The following is a 19,148-nucleotide window of genomic DNA, read 5'->3' as shown; positions in this document are numbered from 1 at the left end:
CTCTCTCTCTCTCTCTCTCTCCCCCTCTCTTTCTCTTCCTTTCTTTCGCGAAGAGAAACTAAAAGAAGAAAGTAAGAAAAAGAGAGAGAAAGATGTGGAATCGGTCGAGTTACTTTGCTCCTGCTGTTGCTGCTGTTCCTTCCAAAATAAGAAAGAGGGAGGGGAAAGAAAGAAAGAGAAAGAGAGAGAGAAAGAGAAAGAAAGAGAGTATTACTACCTTTCTCCCCTTCCCACTCTGATTCGACGAACGAGACGGCGAAAACGATCTCACGGTCACCGCGAACGCGCCGATCTCTTCGAATGAATTATCGAACCTCCTGGAGCCCATCGTCGATCCCACCACACATACTTTATATACGTGTTGCTCTTCAGACGATCGGAGAGAACGTTTGACCAGTGCGATATATCGAGAAGGAAGAGCTTATCTCGATTCTTTCGTAAATTCCAATTGAGCCTTTGAGAACCAGAGTAGACCAATTCACATTTTCTCTTAAAATACTCAATATTTTGTAGTAAAACTAATACATTTTTTAAATTTGTATCTTATTAAACCTACAAAAACAAAAATGTAAGGATCCATTTTCAAAGCTGGTTTAAAGCAAATTAACAAAAGTTTGTACAATTTTCTAAAACGGTTTTTCTCAAAATTACAGCTAAAAAAGGTTGGTCCACTCTGGTTTTCAACGTCACAATTATTTAAACGTTACAATTCTTATCTCTCTTAGAGATTTTTAAAAGTTAATATGAGATTGAGTATTTCAAATACCGTAGCTTTTGTCAACGAATAATTGTTGTAATTAATGTCAAATTAAATAATGAAAAAATCAACGAAATAAGAATAAATCGATTTGGATAAATTGCATAAATAGAATTGTGAAAGAAAATGTAAAGAAAAAAAATAAGCAAAGTTACCTCGTCGAGTGCCATAGAGAGAGCACCAGAAATAGCGAGTCCTTGTCGATCCTTAAGGCCACCCTTAATAGCTGTTAGGTATCCGATGGTAAGATTCTGGGTCTTTTTAAGCTCCATTTTTGTTTGTGAGGCAGGATTAAGCATGGCGTTCCTATCGACGGTATGCCTACCGAAGACCGGCTTCGAGGAACCGTCAAAGTATGAGGACGAAGAGGAATAGCTTGTCTTTCGTTGCCATTCGTGTGCAGACGATGGTTCAGCCAAACCAAGGACCAAAGGGCTGCTTGCCAACAATAGAAGTACGAAAAGGCTTCTCGAGGATAATAAATGTCCTCTTTGGAAGTATCTTCTTCGTCCACCTGCACGTTGACGTTCCTGTTGACGATGATGATTACGATGATAATAATAATAATGATGTTGCTGTTGCTGTTGCTGCTGATTACAATGATGATGATGATGATGATGATGATGATGATGATGATTATGATGATTATGGTGGTCCTCTTGTTGCCGTTGTTCGTCGTCCTGGCAACGTGAACAAGATCGATGATGATGTTGTCGATGACGTTGACGTTGTTGTTGTTGATGGGAAATTCGATGATAGTGCAGCCGATTGGGCACCTGATGCTGGCGACGGGGAGGCCTGCGGCGGCTCGGCTGTATTAGCGGGCCAGGGCGCATGGCCGCCGCCGCCACCGGTCAGCAGCGCCTCCCTCCCGCTCACCTGCCAACAAAAAAATCGACCCGCTCCTCAAATATCTCCTCTGACCTCTTTATCATTTATGCACGACACATATTAAACCTTCTACCTACTAAACGACCCTGGCTGTTACACTGTATTATCATCCCCCAATACGGATAATATTTGGACCGTTTAATTTGAAAGTGATGTTACAGCCATTTACAGTCCATATATATACATTATTTTACATAAATTCGTCTCTAAAAGAAATTTGTATAATCACATTACATATTGATAAATTAATAGAAACATTTTGCCAGACGATATAATTGATTTATATTTTTGAATTTGCGCCCACTTTCAAAATAAACGGTCCATTTCTTTGTCGGTGTGTTATTTTAAATGAAAACATATTATTAACATGTTGATTGTCGTCTAGATCACCGGTGACAATACGTCCAATAATAATAATACATAATAAGAATAAATATCGGTACTGATAAATTTTTAAATAATATCATTATTTTTATAAAGGTTTGAAGAAAATAATGACATACGAAACATGCAAAAATAATTTTATAATTACAAGGAAAAAATGCATGAAATGTAACGACGTTTTCTCTGTTTACAATTGCTTGATAAAATGCAATCTTCATCATCAGAACATTTCACTAAATACATCGCTAACTTCATACTAAAATTGGGAATTAAAATATTTTTCGAGTTACTTGTTTGTATAACACCATTTAATTTACAATACAAGTAATCAGTAAAAGTTTTATTGCCAATTTCCCGTAACATTTTATAGTTTTTCGCAGTGATGAACTATAAGCAATCATTTGATCAGACAAATCAACTATAAATTTCCATAAATTACAATCTACTACCATTTTTGAACAATTTGAAACAACTGATAATCACAAAAATGGTCTACAACACCTGGGCGGACCACTCACCAAAAATAATGCATTAAACACAATTATACAACTCCCTTTATCTACTGTAAAAAACATTTAAACAAAATATGCATTCCATAATAAAAAATTCATGCAGGCGTCACGGGAAAATTACGTGAAACGCGCGCGGCAGTCAACGTGTTAAACAAATAAAAAGTGTTTATAAAAAGAACCGTCTATCGAAAACAAATGTTGACATTTTTACGATAGACATATAATTTTTTAGATTATGAACAAAAGTGTGATAAATTTATTTAAAAAATGACTCGATCATATTAAATTGATTTTAGAAGCCACTTTTTTATTGGCGTATAGTAGCTAGAGTTTTAAGTTATTTGATAGGAAAAGTTAACGAGGGTTCAATTCTATTCGAAGTTATATAATAAAACTTTTGCGCTATAGGAATGAATTTATTTCGTCTGGGATAGAAATTTGAAGTTTATCTAAAGTTATATGAAAGACAAATTTGTCATTACGTTATAGATCGAATTCGTACTGAATATTGTTAATACTTTGTTAAAAATGTACATTTTTTCGTGTACTTCCCCCCTCTATATTTCAGTGTACTAGGTTATTTCAAAAAGAGATTTTTTAATTCAAAAATTTATTTCTATATCTCTCATGCAATACTTACATGCATATTTTATATCTATAATGCAATACCTTCATCATTTAGACACGAATGAAAGAACAAATAAGATTAATAAAAACAGTTTTTGTCTGATTTAATAAACGAGACATAATATGAATAAAATTTTTAATTAAATCAAACTTATTGAATGATTGGCAATTTTAATAATTAATGAAAGAGCAAATAAGACCGATCTTCTCACAATTGTCTGATTAAATTAACAAAATCTAGCATGAACGAAAGAAAGGTTTAAAATTAATCGAATAATTAGCAATATCAATGATTCCAACAAACAAGGGAACTACCTTAAAATAATATTTTCTTTTTTTCCATTGTTTAATGTTTTCATATGTCATTTGCAAATATTTATATACATAGCATAGGTAAGATGAGAGCATTGAATGTAATTAATCAAAGATCGGTTTGATCCTCGTTCTCTGACGTATTCAACGATCCTCATAATTGCATTAATAATTCATCGTTAAAAGGCACGAGGAACTTCAATGGAGCTATTAATATCCGAGAAAAAAAGACTTCGTTCGTTTTTATATTTTCCGTCATGTTTTTATATTACCTTCGTAATCGCAAATGTGTCGTTCGCGATCGGTTATCTAGAAAAAAAAAATAAAAAGAATTCATAAGGCATTCAACATTGGAGTAATTTTTTAAGATCTACGTGCCTTTCATTAATGTTATATACTTCTCTCTCTCTCTCTCTCTATCTCTTTCTTTTTTTATCTATCTATCTCTATCTTTAGATGTAAGAATATTACTGTGATGTGTAAAGAATAACTAGTATGTTCCTGTTAGAGTAGTTTACTTGTCACGAGGTGACGTTCATTTACGTGAATCATTATTTTGCGTGATATTTATCCCTGTTAAAGTGTTAAACTGAGATAAGTTTTGATCGGTTAACTTATCTATACGAAGCTTATGACAATCAAAAATAAAATGATACGATTAAAAATCAGAATATATGAATAAATTAATAAAAATGGTAGTATAATGATTTATTAATAAGAATAATTACTTTATTTAATCAATTATAAAGAACAAATAATTTGTTTAAACTTTTATCAAGAACAAATAATTTGTTTAAACTTTTATCAAGAACATATGTGATATCTTTGTAAGAAGTAAAATCCCTTTTTTCGGTTAACAAATTAACAATTTAAATAAATTAAATATCTAGTTAAATATCTAGTTTTTTAAGAAGTACAACGAACATTTCTCATAGACTACTACGAGTGTGCAAAGTTTGAAAAAAATCTGAGGGGGTTTAACCTGACTGTCCCCTAGTAAGTTGATAATATCGTAATAGTAATATTGAAATAAGCATATGAATATGACAACGTATTTTTACGTTATCTATACGCGATCTCATAAATCGTGATACGTTCAGCTCGTAAATATCCTGTATGTATCACGAATACTCTTATAAATTCTTACATATTGTGATACCAAGAGAGAGAGAGAATGCTTCAAAAGTAAAAAAAAGCGCTTTGAAAAAAAAAAAAATATAAAAAAGTATACTTCGATTTTATTACTTTCTCTCAAAATGAATTAATTCTTTTTTCTTAACCTTTACCGACTGATTACTCGATTAGATACGCCGATTAAAATTACAAACTATAAAACGCATTCTGATAAATTAAAATTTCATACGAGGTAAAGTTGTAATACCGCGTAAAACCGTAATAGATCAATAATGATAGCACTAATAAACAAATGATAAGAAACGCGTTGGAGAATTTATTCGTAACGATAATTATAACAATAAATTTACGATTAATCAAAAGATCGTAAAAAAAAATTGATTTTATGATTAATTTTACAGCATAAATAATTGTAATATAAATAAATACCATGAACAAAAAAATTGATTAAAAATAATTTTTGGCGAAAATCCCGAAATTTAATTTTTTCAAAATAGAACGCAGGATTATTTTTGAAATGTAGAGTTCTTGTCTCCTGTTATTATTTTTTTCTTTTCTATTTTTTTTTTTGGAGAGATATTGAAAGAATGAAAGACAGAGAGAGAGATTAGCCTTTCTAACATCGACATTTTCGTTGACATTTTCCCGAGCTAGGTCGTTATGGCGGACAGGATGTCGGTTGCGTATAAGGACGTGAAAGTTTTGTCCCTCCGCGCCGACGCGAAAAGATGCTGTTGATCTTCGCATCGTCGTTGTTGTTGGACTCCTTTGAAAAACTGGAATAACTCTTTTATCGTAATTTATGCGCCGTTTATTGCACTATAAAAGGAATCCTAACTGGTTTCTGTTATAATGGACGGTAAGAAAGAATTGAATTTATCGATACATCTTTCAGTATAACAATTTTCCTGTATTAATAATTATTCACATAAAGGTAAAAAAAGAATTTTCGAAAAAGTGTTCAAACATTGAAGAAAATTCACGAGAAATTTAGAATCGTATAAAAATCTCATCAAATATTTTCTTTCAAACGAAGATACAAGAAGCTTTTGTTATTATAGAATATATTTTATTGAGAAATTAATTTATATAAAGTTTTTTTTATCCATAAACTTAAAAGATAAAAAGCAATATCATTCCAAAAAATAATTAATTAAAATCTAAAACCATGTGATAAGTGTTGATTCGTTAGAAAATGAAGAAGTTATTAGTTTGTTGAAAATTTGACGAATTATATGATTTAACGAAAGGGGATTAAAAAGGAAATTTATTGATTTAATTAATGATCAATTAAAAGCTTCTCTGGAAAGCTTAGAGTGTCGGGTTTGCGGTAGCTATAAAGCCAAGAGGAGAAATGGAAGGAAGAGGTGCGACGACACGTGCTCTTCGTCGAGGAGACAAACGCAAAGTAGAGGGAGAGAGGTATAGTGAGGTGCACACATACACACCTGCTGCTGCCAGTTACGTAAGCACTAGCTCGGACTACGTAGGCGACACACACGGCGGACTAGGCCGTAACGACTTCCCTACAATAAAGACGTCTTCTATCTATGATGCATGGTGTCATTCACCAACTTGAGTATAGATATAACTTTCCTTGACTAGCTCGCTTCTAAACCTTCCAATTTAATTACGAAGATGTGAAAGTCACGAGATATAGATTTATTTGACGCGCGGGATCGACTTTGAGGACGTTTAAACGAAACTAACAATATTTCTCATATAGATTATGTTTAGAAATATACTTCTTGTTTCTTATGTACTGGTAATTATGATAGTGGAATTAAAAAAAATAAAAAACATTTATTTTCTAATTTATTTATAAAGATTACTTTCATAATTACCAACATATATCGTTCTATGTGTTTATATATGTACTTTGATGATAAAATTAGTATTAAAAAAAAAAAATTAGTTTAAAGGGCATGAGAGAAAAATGTCTTCAATTTGATTCTTTTTAGTGAATAAAGAAATCATGAAAGTATTCTAATGAAAATCACGTATATTTTTAATTAATATATATAAACTATTTTATTTTATCAGAAATTGATTGTTTTATTAAATGTTAATGAACAAATCTTTGTTAGCATATACGTAAATACTAATTAATAGCTATTCAATATTAAAATAATGAAATATATATATATATATATATATATTTATTCGATACTTTTTAGCGTATAAGAAAATGATTTAAAACGTGCTAACTAAAAAGATGAATATTTTTAACAGATATTATATAAACATAGTAACTTTATTATTAGTTTTATTTCTAGTAATTGTTTTAACGAGTATGATAAGAAACATAATTACTTGTAATTATCAGATATGAGAAAAAGTTAATTATCTTTTATTCATACGAGTTGAAGAAATAGGAGTTTCGATAAAATTAATTGCTAGGAAAGGACGTGAACAAAGTCATGTTTTTTCTCGCTCATACATCTCGTGAATCACTTCTGAGCAAAGTCTGTTTCCTTAGCTCAAGAGTACTTCTACTCTCCTTACATATACAAAATGAAAAAGAAAGAAGTGTATTTTGGATATTGATAAATTTACATTTACGTTTTGCTGTACAAATGTGCCGTCAAATTGTGAAAATAAAAAAATTACCAAAATCATTTAAATTTAAAATAAATGTTTGTAATTTGTAATTAGTTCACTTTCAGAATTATCAGCAAAATGATTATAAATTTTGGCAATACATAGGTACACGTACTTTGTTTCTTAGTTTATTTTCTATAAATAAAACAATTAACTAACGCAAAAAAATATCTTTAAACTGAATTAAAAGGTAATAAAATTAGTCATAAATTAAAAGATTGTACAAAAAATATGTAATTCTTTTTGCGGATTATTAAAATTTTTCCACAGATTACCAGTTGAGAAACACTGCTTCTATCGTTTCCAGGTAAATAAAGAAAACGAAAAGGAAAATAAAAATGACATTATTAGTCAATACGAGTCTTTTTTTTCGAATTTTTGCATAAAAATAGTCAACAGAACCACTCTTTCATTTTAAATCATAATGAATGTTTTTTAATGAAAATATAATAAAAATGATCTAAACGATATCACACCTACGTTTGTACAAGAATGATATTGTTCGGAGTGTTTCAAAATAACATGTCCTAATAACGTTTCTACGATCATATAAAATTCAACTCCAATAAAAATAAAAAAAATAAATCTCTCAGACAAATGATTCCATTGAATATTTTTCTCTTACATTAGTCATTTGTTCTTATGATTAACACTTTCGAAGATATGACACTAAATTGACGAAATTCGTGCTCGAACCAAGTAAAAAATCGTATGTATATAATATAATATACATATAACGTATATATATGCATGCATACTAGAATAGAAAACAATCGAGATAAACAAGATATTTGGCGCGAGATTCAGCAGCCCTAACGACAAATATTTTCACGAAATCGCACGAGCCAAACGCTAAAAAGCATACGAATAAAATCTTTCGAGAGAAAATTATTTGGTTTCTTGGAAATAAAAAAAAAAAAATTAATTAACTCGACAATAAAAATTGATGGGAAGAAAATTAATATTGTTAGAAAAATGTTTGTCCATACGTTCGACACATTTTAATCTATTAATATTTAACAAAAAAAAATCAATATTAAAAAACATTTAAAATGAAAAGAAAAACTTGTGCTCTCCTATGAAATACCTACAAACGAATCGAAAAAATGAGTCTTCAAACAAAAAAAATAGGAGAGAGAGAGAGAGAGAGAGAGAGAGAGAGAGAGAGAGAGAGAGAGAGAGAGAGAGAAGAGAAGGAGATAGCGTAACTAATGCGCAAAACAAATTTAACGCGATAAAGAGCTAAGAATAGCCAGCGGTTATTTGTCGAGTCCCACACGCACATATGTACCTTACTAACGTATATACACACGTGTATATGTACGGATGTATAAGTGTACACGTACGACATATTATTTGTCGATGCTGCGTTACCGGTTCGCAGCCAGGCCGTAACGAAATCGTTTTTCGCATTTTTAACATCTTTGCTACCTTCGTCCGCCCGTCCGTCCATCCACCAGTTACGAATGTCCATCAGACTCGTTTGTCTATTTATATAACTTTTTTTTATTCCTTTTCCAAACGTATTTCTTTTTCCTTTTTTTTTTCGATAACGATAACATTCTTTCTATCACAACATATCGTACGTTCTTATTTCAATTTTATCCTTATTTTTTTATTTCATTTCTTCCATCGATTCTTCGAAATCTTTCTCTTCGATCATTTTAATTTGTATTTGTTGGATAAAAACAAAGTAGAAATATGCCGTCCATTTTACATACATTATAAACAATTTTTAAAATTTGAGAGGATGTCCCTTGTTGCTATACATCTTACAATTAGAGTTTTATTAAGATTTTATTAACTCGCTCCCTTATTTGTCATAGAAATATAGAATATGTAAATAAATATGTAAAAGTAATAATTAAATAAGAGAAAAGAAGTATAGAAGTAAAATACAAAAAGAAAAAATGGAAAGAAAAAATATACATGGTATAAAAAAATATAAAAGATGGATCGTTTCTCAGAACCTTAAACCAGTCTCTCACCTTGTTATTTCGAGTCCAGTTCGTCAAGGAAAAATCTGTCCCTATTCCTCTAGTATTGTCAAACATTATAAACATGTACGATGTATATGTTACAGGACCATTTCTAATGGTATCGCTTACCATCAATCTCTTCATAATACTATTACATTTCTTAGATTTCTTAATCTTTAATCTTAAAGAAACTAATGGTGAGTTCATTACGATGGTTCCATGATCCAAAGAGTAAAAGGACTGTAAAAGGAACGACCCTGACTTCGAAGCCGTGCCACCGAAAAATTTCGAACAGAGAAGTATAATTTTCTATCTTTTTGTTTTTAATTTCCTCATTGGATTCTTTCCGGTCTTTGAAAAGCATGGCTACTTAATAATCGTTATTATTGTTCTTTGTCACTGTAGTACTTTATTACTATGTCGAGTTTCAGGCTCGCACGCGATTCGGGCACATTCTCTACCGTCCACATGTTTTTTATACACTCAGTATGTATGAATATACTAAATTTAGACAAGATACCAAACTCGAACATTTGAAGCCGTTAGGATACAGATACGTTATAACTGTATATTGAAGTTGGAAAATTTCATTATTTTATTCTTACTTAGTTTAATCACTGAATTCCTTTTTTTATTAATGATAACACATTCTATTTAGACGGAAATGAAAGAAACAAGTAGCCATGGTGCAGATAAAATTAAAGGAAGGCAAAACCATTGCAGGAAATGGAATCGTCGGTGTTTGTGTCATGCATCAAACATGCGTTTACGCAATCCAGGGTTAACATTCGCAGTGCATATCGTTTAGATAAATGGTGACAAGTATTCTTTATCTTTTTCCTTTTATAAAATACTACATTTGAAATTCTAGACTTATGACAAAGTTCATCTGTTTATTTGTATGTTCTATTACGTCTTTTTCTATTTTTCTCATTTTCTCTTTACTCTCTCTCTCTCTCTCTCTCTATATATATATATATATATATATATATATATATAGATATATACATATATATTTTTGTTATAGCATATCGTGGTACATTGAAACTTATTTCGAGAAAATAATGACGCATTCTTTGGATTTTATGATCCGATGCGATACGATCTTCACACACACATCATAAGTTACTGCTTGGCCTGTGATTCTGTAAATTCGTGGAAATTTGCTAGATATTTTTTAGCCCCCTTTTAAATCACATCCTGTGACTTGTCCTCTCTAAATTTAGAAACCGCATGCTACTACTGCTGTTGTTACTACACACTCATTTTTATGAGACCAAGGTCGAAAGTAAAGATATAATTACGGACCCGTATTTATAGCGATATTCTACAGGATGTCTCGCCTAACTTTAATTACCGGAAATATTTCCGTTGTAACACGAATTTCGGGAGGAAAAAAACCAATAATGTTTCGTACAAAAGTTCAATGATTTTGAAGTGGATATGAGGATAACATTATTGGGATAACCTTGAATAATCGTACGAAGATCATCTTTAATTTATTCAATGGAAATATTTATTCTCAATATATATTCTTAAAGTTAATCTCGAGAAAAATAAAGCAAAGATATTTTATTATAATGTTTTGTATATGCAAGGATTAATGTTCTCATCATTAATGACTTATTGGTTTTATAAACAAATGCTCCTAATAAAAGTTCCTAGATTGAAGCGGGGAATATTTATTAAAACTATGGAGAATCTTTTTGTTTGATTGATTTTTTTCATTTTTCAAGTCGAAATTAATATTTGAAATAATTATTTTTGTACTATTTAATTTGTATTATAGAAATATAATTTTGTCATTAACGATTAACGTGGCGCATAACGTGGTAATGTTTATAAAAAATGCAAAACAACACATGAAAAAATGATCCTGAAACTAATAATATTTATTAATAATTTTTGTTTAAAATTAAGATTTAAATAAAAGCATCAAATTTTTATGCATAAATGTTATTAGGTATATCGAAACATATTAAATGAGATAAATTAATAGGAAAAGCGTGCAGTTAGGCTATTCAATTGTAAAAGAAGATAATTTAGACGCTTGAGAAAAGTCGATATCGTTACGAAAGATATCTCAAAGGATGCGTAGAAACAAAACTCGAGCTTGGAAGATCTTAAATGACGAGATAACGCTTGGTGATATACGCGTGTCTGTAACATTATGTTCTGTACACGTGACTCGTGTAATACGGGCACTAATATGCTGTGTCTCTACGGTATATCGTGTTACGAAGAAGTAATTGAATATTGATACACGCGTTCTTGTAACAGAGAGAAAGACAAGAGACAAATATACATATACAGATATATATATTTAAATATGTATATTTATTCAAACATATATGTAAACTTATATGTATAATAACGTTTACCTAATAATAAAATTTCATCCATTTCAATTATTTTGTGATCTATATTAACTGTATGCGGAAGAAGTTATTGTTATATGTTATTTAAATAACTGTTAAATAGTATTAAAATAAATAATTTTGCATTGTGAAAGTATATTCATGATATAGACACACAGTTTAATAAATAAATATAAATATTTTATAAAATAATTTATATAATGATAATATTAATAATAATAATATTTTATAAATACAATATAAAATAATAATAATAATAATAATAAATTAGAAAAAAAAACTTTTCATTAGATCTAATACGTATTGTATAAGTGGAACATACAATACTTCAAGAGAATGATAAAACTTTGCATTTGTGTGTGTCATTAGTCTTTTGTAACCAAATTTTCTTTTTGCATTTAAAAATGTTAAGTTAAATAACGTGGTACTAGCAATTATTAACATTTGCAAATGTACTAGCAATTATTACCATTTGCAAATGTACTAGCAATGAATTTCTAATTTATTAGTTATTTATGTGTTAGTTAAGTTACAAGCAAACAGTAATCATTAATATAAATTATCAATTTATTTAAGATATTCTTTTCGATGACTCAGCATATAGTCACCTCATGCAAAAGACAACACGTTCATTTACTTTGAACAATTCTGTAATAATAAGCAAGATAAATGATCCTTTTAAAAAAAAATAATCCTTACTTTTCAAAATACTGTTTCAAAAGAAATTCCTACATTTTCCTTTCCCTAATCTAAAATAATTATATACTCATCTCCTGCGGATCATTCATCGAGAACCACGCAAATCTTTGTGTAAGAAGCATTTGGGTTCTCAATTTCCAATAGTGAATACAAAGACAAAAATTCTAAATAGCATTATTATAAACATTGATATTAAAAAAGTGATCTCGAGAGTAATTTGAATTTATTCAGTACGCTGACATTCAGCGATAAAGATATAACACAGATACCTATAACATATTTTTGATTAGTCAAACAAGATTGTCGGCGTGTAACAATTTTATTATGAAGAAATGATATAATAAAAAGAGACTAATGTAAGCCAGCTTGTGGAATATACAACAAAAAAATATGATTTTTTAAAATATAGATATTATCAATGTATGTCTTTAAAGTTACATAAAGTTATAAAAGGTTAAATAAAACACGTGCTTTTAAAGACAACTTGTGTCGATAAAATAAGCAATTATTAGCATAGACCCCTCTATTGTTAATAAATTTATTATTATTAATAAAAAGTCCAATGTTTATTATATCGTAAGAAATATTAAAAATTTTTAAACATATTTTTGTTTCAAGATAATAGCGAAAGAAAATGATGATCTGCGAATAGAATTATTCTGTTGAATTTCGATTGAATTATTTTTATAATCGATGATGTGAATCATTCGAAGAAATTTTTTCTTTTAAATTTATAACGTTCTTCACAAGATCGCTATAACAGTGTAATTAATTAATATCCTTGACATAATAATTAATGTGTCTTGATCTGTCTTATCATCTTACAGTTTATTGTTGTCAAAGCTAATAGATGTGACGTACCGAATCGATATCTTGTTTTAAAAGGCGGTTTAACGATCGAACTTCTCGCGCGTTCTAATGGTAACAACTATAAAGCCGATTAATTAGGAATTATATGAGTTGTCTATAAACGCAAGCACTTTATTGTTTTACGAGGTTCTTAGAAACGCTGATCTAATCTTCGAGTAAATTTTATTCGATTTATTAAATTAATCAGTCTTAAAAATAATCACCCGTGATGTATTTTTAGATTGTCTAGAGAGAGTGAGTATCTGAATAGGTTGTACAAATTTAGAGAACAAGTTTCAGTGACCTAAACAAAGTAGAAAATATGTCCCACATGAACGCATGGGATTAGATATGTTTGCTCCTAGAGTTACAACAGTTCAAATTTTTTCTGAAATGGTCATGTTAAATTGTATAAAATGTTAACGAATGTATTTATTATTTATTTCCTCGACTTTTCCAAGGATAGGACAGAATGATACATTAAGTTAAAGAAATTACAAGGGATTCAGGCAAAAATTTAACCGATTAGATGTGATCATTTTTCTAGTTATTGCAGGAAAACTCTGAACCATCGTAACTATAAAAGCAAGATTATCAATCTTGTGTTTATAGAACGTTTCTTACTTATTTACATCTTTGCAAAATTTCTTTCAAAATTTTGTACAGATCATTCAATAACACTCTGTATAATATCTATATGCTATTATAAATTAGAAGATATTGCTATTGTTACAATTATTGACTACTTTATTATCGCACGATTAATAGATAACATTATTATTCGTTTATTATCGTCAAATAATCAAGGTTTTCAAATAAATATTTAAATAAAAGTGACATTTCAAAGTAGGATACGTAAAAGAAATATATAAAAGTTACATAAAATACATACTTTGCTTCCTGTATTATATCTGATCGATAAGAAATATACTTGACAATTTATGGTCGAATTTATCTCGATGTAAAAACATTTTCCATTCTCTCGACCTATCATAAGTATATAAGTATATACATACACATCTCAACAACTTACTTATGTTAGACTTGATCAACTGGAATGAAAAAACAATCAAAAAAAAAAAAAAAGAAAATGATTATCGAAGAAAAATATTATCCCGATGAACTTCTAATCACGCGTATCCTTCAACGATTTATCAATTCGTTCGATGTTAACCGACGTATTCAATAAGAGAGAAAAAGAGAGAAAAAGAGAAAAAGAGAAAGAGAAATAGAGAGATAGGGGGAGGGAAGAAGGTGGTGAAGTCTGTACGAGGATGCAGCCAGCAGACGGACGTAGGCTAACGTGTAGAATGTCTAATGAATCGATGAATCTCAACGAGGAAACTTCGATGTTATACGTTATGGGTCTTCCTCTTTCCGTGTACACGTTTTCATTTGTGCGAACGTTTACCTTGTCGTTACATTAGATTCCCTTACATGACACAAAGTGAAAGGTCTTTTGAATTCATATCTATTCATTTAATTCTTTAGAAAATCATTTCGTCTTAATCATTTGCTGATTACTACTCTTGTACGATAACGATTAAATATTATAGATAAAGATTATATTACCTTGCTAAAGTATTCACGAATTAATTATAACTGTGTATATACGTACTGCTACTTTTCGAAACTGTTAACAAATTATTTAAAAATATGTATACGTATTATTCGCTTATATATATCTATATTGTTTACATAAATCAATATTTATTTCTGTATGAATATTGTAAATATTTATAAATCAGGAAGGATACACTCATATCGTACATTTCCTATATTCTCTTTTTTTTCTTGTTTTTTTTTTTCAATTTAAACGTATTTTACACAATGCATTGAATTTATTCCTATAAATTGTCATTTAAAAACATTGATTATTTTAAATCACACTTCGAGATGTCTATTAATAAATGAATAAAATCATTATATATTAAAATTCTTCGTTCAATAATTTCGTTATTTTACGAGTGTAAAAATGAAGTTAAATTGTTTATATAACGATCTAATGAATCATCTTATTTTATTATCGCACTTTATACCATTTCATGTTTTCCTTTATTACTTTCACGAATATTAATGACTACGATTTCGCAAAAAAGAAACAAACATCATATATGTTCACAATTATTACTTACATATTTACGTATCTATACACAATATCGACAGTAAAGATTTAGTAATAAGTCAATAGTTTCTCATAACAAAGATCGAACTGGAAACATCGTTGACACGCTGATAGAATTTCTGAAGTTGTAATGTATGGTACACGACGAGCATGATCGAGTAGATGCGTTAGATGCGTGCGAGACTTGCATTATTGCTTTGGGAAAGCATAAATCGCGACATCCTGTCTGGTTTTCCTTCTTAATTATTACGCTCGTTCGACGTTTCCGCGCGAATAAATTATTTATCTTTTTTAATATCCCCCTCGTCTAACGCGTTAGATAGCACTCACGTAAATATTTTTCCACGTTATATACATTCCAATAGAAGTTTATCTCAAAAGAACAACGCGTTTATCGTTTAAACGAAAAAATATGTACGCGAAGGAACGCAACTCTCTGTATGATTTACATCGGCGCGATAGATCATCATATTGTACGACGAACATTAACGGCAGCCATTGTTACTTACGATATGTGTTTTGTGCATAATGCGTCAAACCAACATATAATGAATTTACCGAAGGCAATTGGAATTTCCTAAACCACATCTTTGCCTTAGTGAGTGAGTGAGTGAGTGAGTCACGAAATGCAAATATTAACTTCTAAATCGATCGTATAGTTTTTGTTATTACGGAGATATGTTGTTGCTCGTAAAAATAATACGATTAGTGGTATTACTTTATTATACAAAGGAAAAAAATAAAGTATATAATAGTTCGCGCATATGAGCGTTTATTTATTTAGGCGCACGGATTATTTTTATGAAAAAGAAAATTAATCCGAATTATAATAGACTCTGACTGTTGTTGATTTACTCAAATTAAAAAACCTTTAATTTTTATGCATATACACATATATATTCATAATGCAAACAATTTTAATATTCTTTGAATATACCTAAAGTAATTGACAAGTATCTTAAATTTGCGTACATACTTCGAGGATAATTCTACTTTTTTCTTTTTCTAATGATCAAACAGAAAAAAGTCTTCTCAACAATAGACTTTCTCTTAGGAAAAAAGGATACTAGGAAAATATGAGAATGTGTTCGTTGCTTCCGGAAACGATTTCAAGATATCATAAGTAACACGATTAACAAAAGCAACTAACAAGGTGTTTCTTTTCTCATTCATCCGACATCGACGTTATTGTGTCTTTCTCCTAGAGGAAGTCGTTCTCCGATTCAACAACATTTATGCTTCCCTCGAAGTCAAACAGGATGTTCCTTGTATGTGTTCGTATAAGTGCACTTGTGTATATATATTTATATGTATATATATATTTATAGAAAGAAAGAGATAGGTAAATACTATAAGCGAGAATATTCGATCTTTACAGGGACCATTTTTTTTCGTTCTCTTCAATTAACTCACGCCGGCCGGCGCCAGAATCTTTTTGGACCACGTCCTACGATAATATACGCCGATTCGCTCGATGAACGCGTCGATTTTGCGATAAACTGAACGAATGAATATAAACATTCTCCTTCACTTCCTCCGGATTTCGTTTGGCTACTAGCCAATCTTAGCTTTACAAAATTATTCACGTCTAGTTAACGAGCTGATAGTATATATATGTGCGTGTATGTATATATACAGATTATCCTTAGGTTTTTATAGTCAAACTTTGGAAGTTTATTCTATTACTTGAAATAAGAAAAAAATGTCATATAAAATTTGTTTTAGAAACTTCTTTATTATAGGAAAATCTGCGCTGATACTCTCATACGGTTGCTCGAGAATTTCCATTACAAAACCCGTATACGTAATGAATCTCACAAACAGTATATCCCTTTTCTTGGAAAATACACTTGCCACTTTGATATCTCAATTTTTTAATTTGATTTTACGTTACAGAACAATTATACTGACAAGTCGTTTCAAATACGTGACTCTTACAATTTTTCGAGACTCACTATTTTATTTAAAAGATTCAATATTTTGAAATAGAAATATAAACACGTTTGACCTTTCATATTCTGCAAGGAAACATCCATTTAAAATCCACCGGAAATGCATTCATGAAGCAGACAACGTTGAGCAAATATCAAGAATGTTATTTAGGACAGTATCATGTTATTTGTAATAACGTTGGAATAATGCATTTCTAATCGAACTTCAAATAACATTTTTTTCTCATTTGTACTTGTAAAATATACTCCCGTAGTTTGACCGGAAAAACTTAGGACATGTGTGTGTGTGTGTGTGCACGCGCGCGTGTATACGTACGTACATAAGTATATTATATATACGTATATCGATTTTCCAATGATTTCGAAGTATTCAACCGATCTTCGACCAATCTCTGGGGTATTTGAGATTTTATCTCAACATATAAACGTTGCCTACGAGATCAACAAGATGCGAAGTACAGTTATATCGTGATATTTCTCTATGATCGTACTTATCTATGTGTATGTGTATAGATCAAGCGACAGGAGGAACGATCGTCGATCATAAATCATGATCATTATTTTATACCGAATGACTTTCCGTCGTAAAATTACAAATTCCATGAATCCTATGTGCTTCCTACTTTCTGACTTTTGATGATAAACGACGGAAATTTTATGCCGTTAGAATATAACCAAAGGTCAAAAAAATTAAAATATAAAATATAAATGATCGTAGATCGTGATCGATGATAAACGTTTTTTTTTTCTTTCTTTCTTTCTTTCTCTCTCTCTTTCTCTTTTCTCTTCCTCTTTCTCTTGACATCGTTCTAGAATAAAATTGTACTTTTTTGTTTACGCATCTCACCTTTCGACAAAGAAAGTTTTTCGTGCAATCGAGAAGGAAATATACCTATTGAGAGAAGGTGTATATAAACGCGTTAATAAGTGCAATTAATTTAAGCGCATCGTTGCGCGTAAATTAACATAAAATCGATGATGCGCTTAGCAGATGATCGATAATTATTGAGTAATATGCCGTTAATGTTATTAAAGCTACTTGAAATATTTCGATATGGACTACTAACTAACTGATTGATAGTAATGTATACTTTCTAAATATTTACATTTTATTTTCTTTTATATTTATGTAAGCAATTAACACTAATGTAAAATGAAAATTATATTTAAGCGTTACCGTTCAACAAATCGATACATTGGATGTTCAATTTTATTTACACAAATGTTGAATAGATAGTATGACGCCTAAACTGGAACGTCTTACCTTACAACCGGAATTGGTATAGAATTGTAACACTCGATATTAGAATTGAAGAAGAGTAAAGCGAATAAAACGCTGAAGTAAAGTTAATGACAAATAAGCACTAAACACTAAGTAATAGGCAATATTAACAATAAATATAAGTAAAGTAATAAGTAACAAGTAATAAATGAAGAAGCAAGAAACATGATGCCTTTATATATGTGTTCTATGGAAAAGGAAATGAAGTTTCCTCCTAAAAAATGCTTTACGGAAGGGAGGAACCTGCCTCATTTGTCGTGAGTTTTCCTTATTCGTTGTATAAGTATAAATCTGATGTCCTTCAAGGAAAGGTTATGACTGTGATCAAAAGGGAGAGGAAAGCTTTTGTTGAACTTTGTTACTCAGGATGTTGCCAGTTCTAGGAATTTTATAATATTTTGCCACGAGTGATAATTTTAGACTGTCCTATCACTAAGGAAAATATTATTTCCTTGTGTGTGTGGTTTTATGGCCCATCCCTAAAAATGTTCATTATATTCCAGAAATGGAGTGTTTGAAATTTAGGGCTCAGGCGATTCAATTTGTTGCGCGGGTTGCTACTGCGATTATATGTCCTGTACCAATAAACCGGGACCGCAGGTAGTTTTCCATGTACTGCTGTATCTATGCGAATATCGTATTTCTAAGCCCGTAACTTTTAATACT

General features: G+C 30.2%; 1 protein-coding gene across 6 annotated transcripts in view; it reads right to left on the bottom strand.

Moving 5' to 3' along the window:
* The window catches only part of LOC106784209 (guanylate cyclase 32E-like), a 77,204-nt gene that overhangs the window by 33,582 nt on the left and 24,474 nt on the right, over window positions 1-19,148 (bottom strand). For 5 of the 6 annotated variants that reach the window (XM_014743504.1, XM_014743510.1, XM_014743506.1 and 2 more), the window contains exon 4: window positions 913-1,636. In XM_014743504.1, the coding sequence (XP_014598990.1) occupies window positions 913-1,593 (681 nt within the window). In that variant the 5' untranslated portion in view covers window positions 1,594-1,636. Of the gene's footprint in view, window positions 1-912; window positions 1,660-19,148 lie in introns of all 6 variants that reach the window. The other variant, XM_014743509.1, reaches the window with a different exon arrangement.

The sequence above is a fragment of the Polistes canadensis genome, unplaced genomic scaffold, assembly GCF_001313835.1.
Source record: "Polistes canadensis isolate GaletaPanama2010 unplaced genomic scaffold, ASM131383v1 scaffold_32, whole genome shotgun sequence".
NCBI lineage: Eukaryota > Metazoa > Arthropoda > Insecta > Hymenoptera > Vespidae > Polistes > Polistes canadensis.
Note: the sequence above shows the minus strand (reverse complement) of the source record. Positions and strands in the feature narration are given on the sequence as shown.